At 33.0% G+C, this 12,332-nt stretch overlaps 2 protein-coding genes across 2 annotated transcripts; one reads left to right on the top strand and one right to left on the bottom strand.

Annotated features, from left to right (window-relative positions):
- Positions 1-1,404: 1,404 nt before the first annotated feature.
- Positions 1,405-8,229, top strand: LOC132733549 (zinc finger protein 385B-like). The gene is made up of 7 exons (XM_060720205.1): positions 1,405-1,494; positions 2,872-2,980; positions 3,790-3,920; positions 4,255-4,459; positions 4,985-6,019; positions 6,270-6,300; positions 6,857-8,229. The coding sequence occupies exons 2-7, from the start codon at positions 2,950-2,952 to the stop codon at positions 7,116-7,118; spliced, it is 1,695 nt and encodes a 564-aa protein (XP_060576188.1). The 5' UTR covers positions 1,405-1,494; positions 2,872-2,949; the 3' UTR covers positions 7,119-8,229.
- Positions 8,230-9,755: 1,526 nt separating this feature from the next.
- Positions 9,756-11,946, bottom strand: LOC132733550 (alpha-scruin-like; the record flags this gene model as incomplete). The annotated part of the gene is given in 3 exon segments (XM_060720207.1): positions 9,756-9,945; positions 10,747-10,973; positions 11,746-11,946. Coding segments are annotated over 3 exon segments (592 nt in total), but the record flags the coding sequence as incomplete, so codon positions are not given.
- Between the last annotated feature and the right edge of the window lie 386 nt (positions 11,947-12,332).

Genomic DNA, 12,332 nt, shown 5'->3' with positions numbered 1-12,332 from the left:
CGAAGTTAAGATTTGTAAACAACAAAGCGAGTATGAATGATGCGCTGATTAAACGGGGTTTTATTAAATGACTAAATAAAGTAAATATACTAACGTTAAAATTTGAAAATGGAACGATGTTACTGGACAAAATTAGACCTATTGGAATTATTTTCCAGTCTCATTAAAAACGCGATGTTAGAAGTACTTTCCTATGAAAAGTTACTCATATATTCTGTTTGACAGAGTGATTCCTTTGTCGTCACTGTATTGTTAATGCTTACGATGATGTAAGGAGGTGAAACATTTGTTTGCAAATTAGGATTTTACGGAAGAACCTTCCAGAAATTAAACTCAGATTTAAAGATCGCACTTATAACTATTAAAGGCGCGTGCAATTCGAAAAAATCAAACAAACGCAAACTTATTCTTCAGGGCTATGCAAGTTACTAAGCCTAAACATGAAGTTTTTAGATGATTTTGGTTATGAGCAACGCTACAGTACATAATTAAATATTTAATATAAACGAAATAAACATGTAGATCTACTGTATGCTAAATAAACTATTTTCATTCATTGAAACCTTCCAAGAAAATAACTTAGTATCTAACTTAAGATTTTTTGTTGGCATAGCTGGCGATTGATGAATCTTCATTTTCCAGAATTTTATACTCGCGTGTGTTATATTTTGTGTGGCAGTTGTAAAATATCATTCCTTACTACATCTTAGTGCTCTAGGTGGTGGTGGTGTTGGTAGTTTTCACTCCGGATCACGGCAGCAAGCCACATTGAATTTACCAGCACAGTTCAGCCACTGCATCGTTTCTGGGCAGACTGTCATGCAGTTAACCAGTACTATGTTGCCTTCACTTTCGCAAGGAACTGATTACTTCTGTACATGCAAGAGCAGAGTTATTATGAGAATGAGCGTAATCAATCACAACAAAAGTGGCTGCGTCGTCCGGGAATCGAACCCGGGTCGCTCGATTCACAGTCCAACGCTCTATACCTATTGAGCAAACCGGACGGCTTTCTAGTGCTTCCCTGATGATTATATACCGCTTCGTCCGTTGCTAGGAGACTCCAAAGATGTTGTCGTTAATAAACCCTAGTTTGCGATTATCTCTTAAGTTTTGTTCGTTTGGGGTTTTTTATACCATTTTTTTTTGGAAATTCTGATACAAATATCTATTTTTATATAATCGTATACAGAAATTTGCGAAATCATAAATATTAATGTGCCCCACCCCCTCACCGCCCCTCTTGGTATAGGCCATTATGCGAGGTCCATCTGATCATTGGATGTCAACATTTTTTAACGAAAATTACGCAAAAATAAATAGTGATTTAAAGTGCGTAAAATTTTGAGTTAAAATCCTGGATCCGCGCCTGTAGAAGTGCAGCAATCTACAGATATACATACACGTACTTGCATATAATTTTATTGTCGTTCGTTCTTACACTTACACCGTGTGAAAAATGAAATACGCGTGATTTACTATTCTGGAAAACGGGTACGTGGTATTTGTGATTTAATGTAGATCTTCTAAACGAAGTATAGTGTGATCATTGTAAAACAATGTAGAATGTTTTTAAATTCAGTGTCGTGCCAAATGACAAATTAAATTTATCTTGATCTACTTTCGTTTTTAGAGTAGGCCTATGTAATATTGTGTAATTGTGCTACGAGTTAAGATTTGTAAATATTGTGCTATTTCATAAATGGCCTATTTGTGTCGGAACAAAAATATCTCATCGTGAATTATAGCTTTTAATGTCAACATGCTTGACATATTGTACGTGTGCATCTTGACATAAACACGTTCATCATTAAAAGTTTTAATAAAGGGAAAGATTGAGTAAATACTGTTATTGTATCGATTTCATAACTTACATAACATAAAAAGCATGTACATATTTCTTTTTACAGTTATCTATGCTTTTTTATTATTGCATTATATTCCGTCATCATTTTTTGCATTATGTCATTATTTGCGTGCATAAATCAATATCTAAGTGATAATGGCCTTTTTACTCATGTTTGTGTAGCAAACGATACGTGCATATAATATCAGTGAATTATTCAACTCCGATTAACTTAAGATATATTCCGGTAAGTTATAGATAATTCAGCTTTTTTGTATAGATCCAAGGTAAAATTATCTTCAGTAAATTTTATCTTGGTTTATACATATTTTACCGACACATTATCTGCCTTGTTAGATTCATAACTCATTTATATAAGAACCGGAAGATTTTGTCACAAAAAGTATTATATTTTCTTCAATTATAGACTGATTTTCATAAATGATATACTAGTTTAAGAGATTGAGCGGCTGTAGTAAAATAAATAGTTAAATGTCATCCGTAAGTTTACATTTGTGATTTTAACGTGTTCACATAGTGATATATATATAGTTTAACTTGAAAGTTATTGATTTCATTATATTTAAACAACTTGATATCATGTAAAACCTTTATCATGTTTGTGGACGAATTGGAAGTGAATGATTGCTAATCGCTACAGTTTCATATGAATATTTTTTTGTTTTTGTGAATATTTTAGCGTGTTTTTTATTTAACCTAACAAAATAGCTTCCTCATAAGCATACACTTAACCTTTTTCTACCTCCTTAGATATATCATCATCATCATCATCATCAGTGTTTAGTTGTATAAATTTGTTATTACGTAGAAGTTATAGCCGATCAGATATACCACTGTTCTGCAAACTAGAGCCTCAAAATAAATGTTAATAAAACAAATGGTCTATGTGATTTTGAAAAATGTCAATACCTCAGAGAAAATGAGTTGGTTATAATGCCATTTGTGACTCACTAAATTATATCGATGTTTAAGTTAAATACATGTACTTCATATTAAAACTTCAGGATAAAGATTCAGAATTAGAATAAAGTGAAAGGTACAAAAGGATTGCTAAATAAATTGATAACAAGCAAAGTAGAACCATGGCGGAAGGAGGGGAGACGATAGAAAATGGTAAAGTGTATTTATAATTATAATAAAGTTGTTTCTAATTTTTTAATGGAAATCTTCTTTGGTACCTGTCTCCTTATGTTATTTCTATTACAATCTTATCTTCTTATCTAAATGTATATTGATAAAATAGTTTTTGTACAGAACAGAAGTGACTTTGTAAAATTTTTGAAAGATACTGTGACTGAAATTAGATTTTTGTTTTAACAATTTTAAAGATATTGTCAGAGTTAAAGTGTTGAGATTCAACGATTTTGGTAGATATATAGACATATTGTGCGAACTTAATCATTTAATTATTAATCAAAAATATTGTGATAATTTTAAACAACAGTAACAAATTTTAAATCATTATTACAACTACATATAAAGATATTGTAGCAATTGAAAAGATATTGTAGTAATCATTACTACAATATCTTTACTTGTAATGATAATGATAATAGAGATACTGTATCAGTTAGAAAGATAGGACTATCATAAACATCTCGTAATTGATTATAAAATGTAATATTAGTTGACTGATGATAATGTAACGAAATAGTGTATAAAGCAATGGTTTCAAAGTAGTGGTATTAGTTTCAGCTATCTGGCACAAAAGATATTAGGAAAGAGGTCCTTATTTTTGGCTATTCAGTTATTTTTCATAGAATCCTTTCTATTATATATGTATGCCAGTCTGCTGTACATAAACTATTTTTTACAAAGCAAAATAATATTTTTTAAATTTCTTATGAGAAAAAAAGACAACCAGTTTCTCTGTTGTTGCACTTTCTTAGTTTTAGCTGCAGATGATAAGGTTTTTGTTCCAGATACAGAACCTTACAGGAGAGTTTTAGATAAATGCAGGAGAAAATTTGTAGATGATCTTGAACCCATTGCACTATTGGACGTCTTTGTTGAAGAAGACTATATTACAAACACAAAGGAACGAGATATAAAGGTATATATCAGTGTTGTATGGAAAAAAAACAACACCAAACACAACCTCAAATCTAGGTAAAGCTTACAATGTTAATTATCAAAGCAATGATATTGTTTGTTCAGAGAAGCCCGTCTTGCCAAAAGCTCTGTACATTCCGCCAAAGACATGTTACTTCGTTTGTGATTGTTACTTAGTAAACTGGATTGTTACTTCGTTAACTTGATTATTGAAAAGAATTCTCGTTAAGTACTGTGTTGTGCTGTTTTTCTTTCGCTTCATCGTGAAACAGAAGTTTTTTATGATATTTTAATATGTAGCAACACCATATGTTCCCCCTTTCTCTTTCAAATAGGAGCTTCCGAACACTTCGTACATGAACCGACAAATCTTGGATATTGTTAGGCCAAAAGGTATTACTGGATATATTCAATTCAAAACCTACTTGAGAACGTCTCGCCAGGAGTATTTAGCTGATCATCTGGAATCCACTGAAACTCAACTTATTGGAACAACTATTAAAGATGAAAACAATGCACAAACTGTCACCAAAAACACAGGTAATATTTCATTGCATTATTTCATTCTGTTTACTAATGAGATGAAAGACACACTATAGGTTAACACAGTATGTATACATAGTGTCATCAAAATAACCTAGGTTTTGTAAAGAAGGGACCAAATTAACTTTACCAGGACTAGGAAATGCAGCTTCCCGAACATTGTCTGTGCATTCTCTTATTCAAATAAGACATACTCAGTAAGACTTTCCTAGATTTCAAAACATTTCTGCAATAAAAGAATTTTACCCTGAGATAAGCATATCTATATAGATATATCTTTAACTAGATGAACACTGTGGGAAGAAATAATTTAAAGTAGACCAAAAATAAATTTTGTAACTCATTAAACTGCGTCTTAAAACGTAGGCAACAGAATGATGAATGCTTTTTGATGGGAGGCCAGGGCAGGTAGAAGAAGTACCTTACATATTTAAATACCAACAGGATGTTCTCTGCCAAGCTATTAAAGAAGATAACTAAACAAATGCCTAATTATTAATCCCGTAATGATCTTTTCCCTAGGCTATACATGCACGGTCTGTGATGTTGCATATGAAACTGTGGAGCTATTGGTACAACATACACAAACCATGGAACATCTTGATCTGATTCAGAAGCAAGAAACATTTGCAAAAGAGATTGTAGAAGATTCAACTGAAGATAGCAACGACATGTCGGAAGTTTCGAGTGTAAACGAGGAAAATGTATTTGATTCCTCTGTCCAAGTCAGCAAATGTTACATTTGCGATGTTTCTTTTACATCTTCGTCGCATGCAGATAGTCATTTAAGTGGAAAACCTCACAAAAAGCGGAAATCACTGTTTGAAACGAGAAGTCAGATGTCTAGTCCTGGTTCCAGTGAAAGCCATACAGTTAAAATGAAGGTTGTAGACCAGCCTGATTGCGGTTTATCTTTAAGAGTAGAAACATTGAGTTTGGGGAGCAATACAGGCATAATTGAGGAACGCAGAAGGATGCTTTTCTGTGAGGTTTGTCAAGTTCCATTCACTGGGATAGAAAGTGAAAAGCAACACTATGATAGTGATAAGCATAAAAAGAAAGTAAGAGTACTCGAACAGCAGAAACAAGGCGAGGCGTTTCCTTTGCAATGCGAAATCTGCAATTCCAGCTTTAATGGCCAAGAAAGTGCTAAGGCGCATTTTAACAGCGACAAACACAAGAAGAAAGCGAGTACATCACTCACTGAAGGCTCGGCTCTATCATGTGATGCTTGCAACTGTTCTTTTAGCGGTCCTGAAAATGCAGCGGCTCATTTTGCCAGTGAAAAGCATAAGAAGAAAGTGAGTGTATCACTCACTGAAAGCTCGGCTCTATCATGTGATGTTTGCAACTGTTCTTTCACCGGCCCTGAAAGTGCAGCGGCTCATTTTGCGAGTGAAAAGCATAAGAAGAAGGAACTCAAAGCAAAATCAGACGCACCTGAAGAAAGTTTACTGTCTTGTGCCATCTGTAAATGTCCGTTTTCTAGTGAGGAAAATGCCAAGCAACATTATGCGGGAAAGAAACACAAGAAAGCACTTGCTATTTATCAAGAAAGTACGTAGATTTTCGGTTCTCATATCATCACTTTGTCTTTGAGAAAATATGGAACATGTATGATGCATATTCGATGTAGCGCATTGTAAAGTTAAGATTAAGTAATTACTGTATTGTCTAAATAAGAGCATTAGCTTGTAATAACACCCCGTTTAATGTCCATTTAATTAAAGGTGAAGTGAAACAATACATATAAAGACCAATAATGTGGATGATTTACATTTTAACTATATGTAGTTTATCATTTTAGGTGAAAGGCGTTTAAAGGCAAACTTTCAAAGGTAATTGCTTACTTTGTTTGTTTTCTTTAAAGAAACTCGATTAAGGTTCAAAAGTCCAAAAACATCGTACATCCATGATTAACAAAGGCATTTAAATATGAAAAAGATTATAACAAACATACTCATAATTAAAGTGGAGACTGGTATTTAGTGCGATTCGTAGACCGATTTGAGTTAAAAGTTTTTAAACGCTTTTTATTTTTAAGTAATTTTGCACAATTTATACGGTTATTCTAGAAAGAAATGGAGTGAGCGAATGATCTAAAATTTTGCACATAAGTCATTGGTAAAGACATACTACAACGGGTATAATGTATGCCATCATGTCAAAATAAAAACCTCAGTGGAGTCCAACAGCTATAAATGCGTTTTGTTCTAATCAAGATGCCACTATATTAAACGTTTTATCAAAATATCCAACAGAATGAATTACATGTAGTTTATACCTATATTTATAGAAATTTGATGCTCATTATGTTACTTAAGGCATATCATTATTTGAAGTACAGAATAAGCAGACATAGGTAAAAATTTTGTTTAATTATATTTATAACAGCAACAGCATGTCTTATAATGAGGGTAGCAGCGTTACTAATAATGAGAGTAACAATAATATAGCGGCCAATAGTGACACCAACAACGCGGCTCAGAGTGACCGATACAAAGCTGTCGAGGGTGACCGTAATCATTTTAATGACGACACCAACTCTGCTCAATCAACCACCGAAGCAGATCCCGAAAATGATAATCATGAAAATTCCGATGAAGATGAAGATATTTCAGCTGATATAGAACGTTTACTTTTAGGGGAAAACTGAGAAAAAAAAAGGATAGATGATTTTGCATTTTACTTCAAAAGTACCAGCCTGAGTAAAATAAACTTTTTCTGATACATGCTACAATTTCATTATCCTGTCTGTTTTAATTTGTATTAATATATTTTGATATAAGAAATAACTTGTTTGTATATTTAAATGTCGTGTAACTTCTGCCTTTACATGCATGGAATGTGATAGAAGGCATTAAAATACAAGCAAACATTGTTTAAGTTTGCATTTGCCTGTAAACTGACTTTTCTAATTCAACACTTAACCTGCTGGATTTTAGTACTGGATTTTCAATTCATAGTCCATTCAAAGTTCAAGGTATTTCAGTTCCAAAGTGCAAAAGCCCCAAGCTTCCAAACGTGTAAAGCCTTACCAGGAGACAAGGATGTGCACACTTGTCAGTGGCTCTATACTGGTGACAAAGGCTAATCAATTTATGTTCTGACAGGTTATGGGTTGGTGAGGTTATGAAAATGTATACATAGTTCGAAATGACATATGCTTCAATATGTTTGCTCAAATTTAATCATTAACATCCATTAGTCATATAAAATCAAACGATTCTAGTGCGGATTTATTTTACCTGTAATACATCTATCTTTGATAGATAATTTGATCCTGATATCAAAAAAATGATGTTTATAGATTAAAGAAAAATATGTATGTGGCGCATGTGTGAAATTACCGCTAAGCCTATTTAAAGAGCATTCTAATATTTAATAAGAAATGTTTTGTTTTCATATAAACTACATTTTTTTTTAGATAAAAGAGACAATTTAAAATTTCTCTCCAATTATGATAAATAGAATATGAAAGCAACGAAAATATACAGTTTTTAAATGTTGTTGATATATTTTGCAAGTTATACTTATATATACCCTTTAAAGTTATTAAATTTTTATGACAATCAAATTATTTGATTATACATGTATTTATTTGTTTAAGAGATGTATTTAAAATTTAACTTATTAATTTAAAGCAATTATTTATGAACTCTGGATGCTGTGGCTTTTTAATTTATGCTTGTTTATTTCGATTGGATTATTTACATGTATATGAAAAATAATTCTATGTACAATTGATTGAATACATTAAATGAAAAGAGCATAATTTATATAAGAAACTTTGTTTTATTCTCTTTTTGAAACCATGGCGATAATCTTTGAAGAAGATCGAGCACTACCTTGTCCTTGAAATGCTTAAATCGAAACTGCAAAAGTTTTGTCCACTAGGTTTGTAGCCCAGCTTATCTGTACTACAATTTTACTGTATGATCGACTTCTAAATTTACATGCGATATCTTAAAGGTCCATTATGCCCCAGAAATGCTTTTGAGTTTTATTTCTCAAAAACATTTTATTTTTTGTGTATTTTATAGTTTCCAAAATGTGACACATTGGCCAATTACCTGAATCATCTATTTTCTGTTCCTTTTTGGCAAAAGTACAGTTAAAGTGATAAAGTATTTTGTATAGAAGTCAAACTATTACTGTGTTTACATTTTTTCTACTTTTATGACAAATAATTTCACATTTAGCGGTCCTTTCGTCAGGTAAGCTGCATTATTTCTTATGCAATAGTGTGCAGGTTCTACCGGAAGCAGTGAGACCAAACGATCATAAAATGCATTAATACAAATTTGTAGGGCTCAGTTGATTTATATTTGTACACACAGATGTTGAACTTAACAACAACAACAGAAAGTACATAGTTTTTAGTTTTTTTTTTAATCAATGCATTTAATATCTATATTCTTTTACAGATTTTATTTGCATATCCTTATAAGAGATATTAAGATTCACTAGACATGTATTTATTGAACTCTATATGTAAGGTTGGAGATGGTAAACGATATTATTTTGTTTGTTATAGGACCAGGTCCGGTTTATTATAAAGGCTAAGCCTTAGTAGCTGCAGTACCTAACCCAATTAACAATCAAAGCATCACGACTTTATCCAGAATTTAATTTAGTTCGATTGTGTAGGAAGCTATAAGCTTATAGACACACGTTCGGATCCATTCCAGGAACCAACCAGTACTGAGCAATGAGTGTAAAGTTTCTTGCTCAAGGAAACAACAACTTGCCCCTGACGGGGTTTGAACCCATGCGGATAGCAAACAACAACTATTCGATTGGTTAACTTTATACTTCTGTGTATACAATGTCATAAGGATTATGGAAAATCTCAGATAAATTGAGAATAATAGAGGTCCGTAATTATCCATCCTATAAGGTGTTGTCTTGCTTTATTTTTGAAAAATGAAGGTGACAGTCTTTGACATTTCTATTATAAATGAATTTACAATCACTTTTATTGTGCGCAGAAGATGCAACATTGGGCTACATACCGTGCCTACCTTTTATCCGGAAAATCCAAAAGAACATCTTTTTTTTATCTGATAGATTTTTGAAAGTGTATGCACGTAAATCACGCGTTTATACAAGTACGAGAGTTAATCCTGTATACATGCACTATAAAGTCTACCGTCGTAATATACAAGTTTACAAAGTTGTACACTGATGTAATGAAACCTTCCAACTGTGCTCAATAGTTTTATCATTTACATTAACAACATTTAATTAGAACTATATTTTCGTTCTCGTGAAAAAACAACAACAACAAACATACATTTTAAAAGCAGAATAAGCCATTTATTTTAAATTGTGACAAGAAACGCATTTAACATTTTTAACAGCTGTTGGAAGTCTAAATTGACAGTTTTTCCATGTGGAGAAAGTGGTATCATAACATTCGACTGTCTGATCAATTTTCTCGTCTTCGCAGTTTTTCCCGCCAATCACATACAACTTGCTTCCTGAAATAAGGTAAGGAAAATAACTATGAATCCTCATTTTCCTCTTTTTTCACTAGATCAATATATATTTAACGACATAGAAAGTAATGTCCAGTGTGCACTTATATATAAGACGCAGCTGCAATGGGGAGATTTGTTGATTTGCACGATGGTACCTGCCACTCGAAGCAGCAAGACTCCATGTTAATCTTTTCATGAAAATTTTGAAAATGTGTATAAAAGTAATATTGTGAAGTTAACAAAGAAAGTAATTCACACATTGCAAACGACACTAACAGCCAAAGAGAGGTCAAAATATGCAAAAAAAGCCCTTACTGCCTTAGTCACAACACGCGTAGTATAAATATGGCAATAAATACTGCAAAAATCAGTCATTAATTGCACATTACGTGTAAATTATTATCTAAACCTCGAATATTTTTACTTTTCTTAAAATCTTAACAAATTTTTCTCAAGTTTGGTTTTCTCGTTTTCTATTTTGGTTCATAAAACAAGGTAGTTATTTTGTTAAGCGACGAACTTTTTGTAAGAAGCAAAATGTATGTGAACATTTTCATTTTTTCCTGCAGATTTAAAAGTGACAAAATTGAAAATACATTTTGTATTTTCATTATGTACATTTGACATGTGTTTCTCGTTTATATTAAAAGCAAAATAGTTTTATAAGACACTTATTCTTATCAATTTGGGCGAATCGGTCAACTTTCACATCATCCAACCGACATATTGACCGTTAGATCATATTGTCCTTTAGATTACGAATCTTAAAGCTTGTAATTTCATCATCATTGACTAACTCACCAACAGTCACAGCGCTAACTTCCTGTCTTGCAGACGACATTTTCGTTCGGAAACCCCAGCTGTTCGTCAGAATATTATACTCGTCAATACTGGCAACACTCACTAAATCTCGTTTACGAGCCTTTTCTTCTCGGTAGGTGGCGCCACCACATAGCAACAAGCGGCCTTGAACGTTCACCAGCGTTGCGTGACATAAAGGCATTCGGAGATACCCGGGCACGGACCATCTGGAATGAAATGTGTTTTATGTGAAGTTAAAAAACCAAAACATTTCAGTTCACAATTGATAATTACGCTCTTAAAGATAAAGGTCAAGGTCATAACTGAAAACAGTGTATATCGTTGTTAATAATACTGCACGTTAGTTCCTATATGTCAAAATTCCTTTGTGGTGTCCCTTTAAACTTAACAACATGGTCTAGCTGGATAAAACCAGAGAAAGTTTTAAATTATGTTCTGACTGAATAGGGAAAAGCGCAGAACATGACCAGACGACACGGGTTTGTCCGCTGATCTGTGGCTGTACTGGTCGCATAGGTCGAATAGGTAGATAAAATCATTGCCAGCAGGCTAAATGTTAAAGTAATGACAATAATTGTGAAATAAAAGTTCTAGGAAAAACATTTGCTCATATAAAACACGTTGCATTATGTTTAAAGTATAATGTTACATAAAAACTAAGAAATAACTTCAAGGCACAAGGTACAAATAATGGGCTAGAAAGATTTATCTTTCACACACGTAATTTGTAAATGTACGAGTGTTTACCAACATCATGCAGTTCCTATATCAAATTTTGTATTACTCTCATCAAGGTTATCATTTCCTATATAAATGCAACAGGCATACAAGTTTTATCATAGAAGGCTAAAACAACACTCAAAATATGAAAGAAAGAAAGAAAGAAAGAAAGAAAAGAAAAAAAAGAAAGAGAAAGAAAGAAGATAGAAAGAAAGAAAGAAATGAAATGAAAAGAAAAGAAAAGAAAGAAAAACTTACTTTCGGCTTCTTGGATCATAACAGATCATGGTCATGCGCACTCTAGGGGTTGGATCATCGGCATTGTGTGTCATACCTCCTGCGATATAACACTTCCCTCCGAGTGTGGTTGCAGACCCCGCATATATCGGAACTGGCATTTTCCATAAAGCTACCCACCTGTTCATTACCGGACTGTAGTACTCACACGAATCTAACGCGCTTTAAACAGAAAATGATTGTTTATTAAAAATTAAGAAAGAGCACATGACATGCATAGCCTCTAGAACTATAACAATATATTACATATTCGAAACTTTAGCAAAACTTAAACTGTGATTCAAATGTAATTTGCAAAAAAAACAACATTTTTTCTTGATTCTATCATGGCTTGAATGAAACTAATGGGCGAGTGGTTAAGGTCGTTGAGTTCAAAACCACTTGTCCCTTATCGCGGTAGATTCGACTCCCGTCAGGGACTTCAAGTATTCTTTAATATGAGGAAGTTATCCAACTAGCTTATGGAACGTCGGTGGTGCTCGTGCCTGAAATTAGGCACGGAGGGGCACCGGACGTCTTCCTTTACCATTAAAGCTTGAACGTCACCA

This window comes from Ruditapes philippinarum, unplaced genomic scaffold (genome assembly GCF_026571515.1).
Source record: "Ruditapes philippinarum isolate M1 unplaced genomic scaffold, ASM2657151v2 ctg18340_1_1_1_1, whole genome shotgun sequence".
NCBI lineage: Eukaryota > Metazoa > Mollusca > Bivalvia > Venerida > Veneridae > Ruditapes > Ruditapes philippinarum.
The sequence above is the reverse complement of the archived record's forward strand: the minus strand, read 5'-3'. Positions and strand labels throughout refer to the sequence as shown.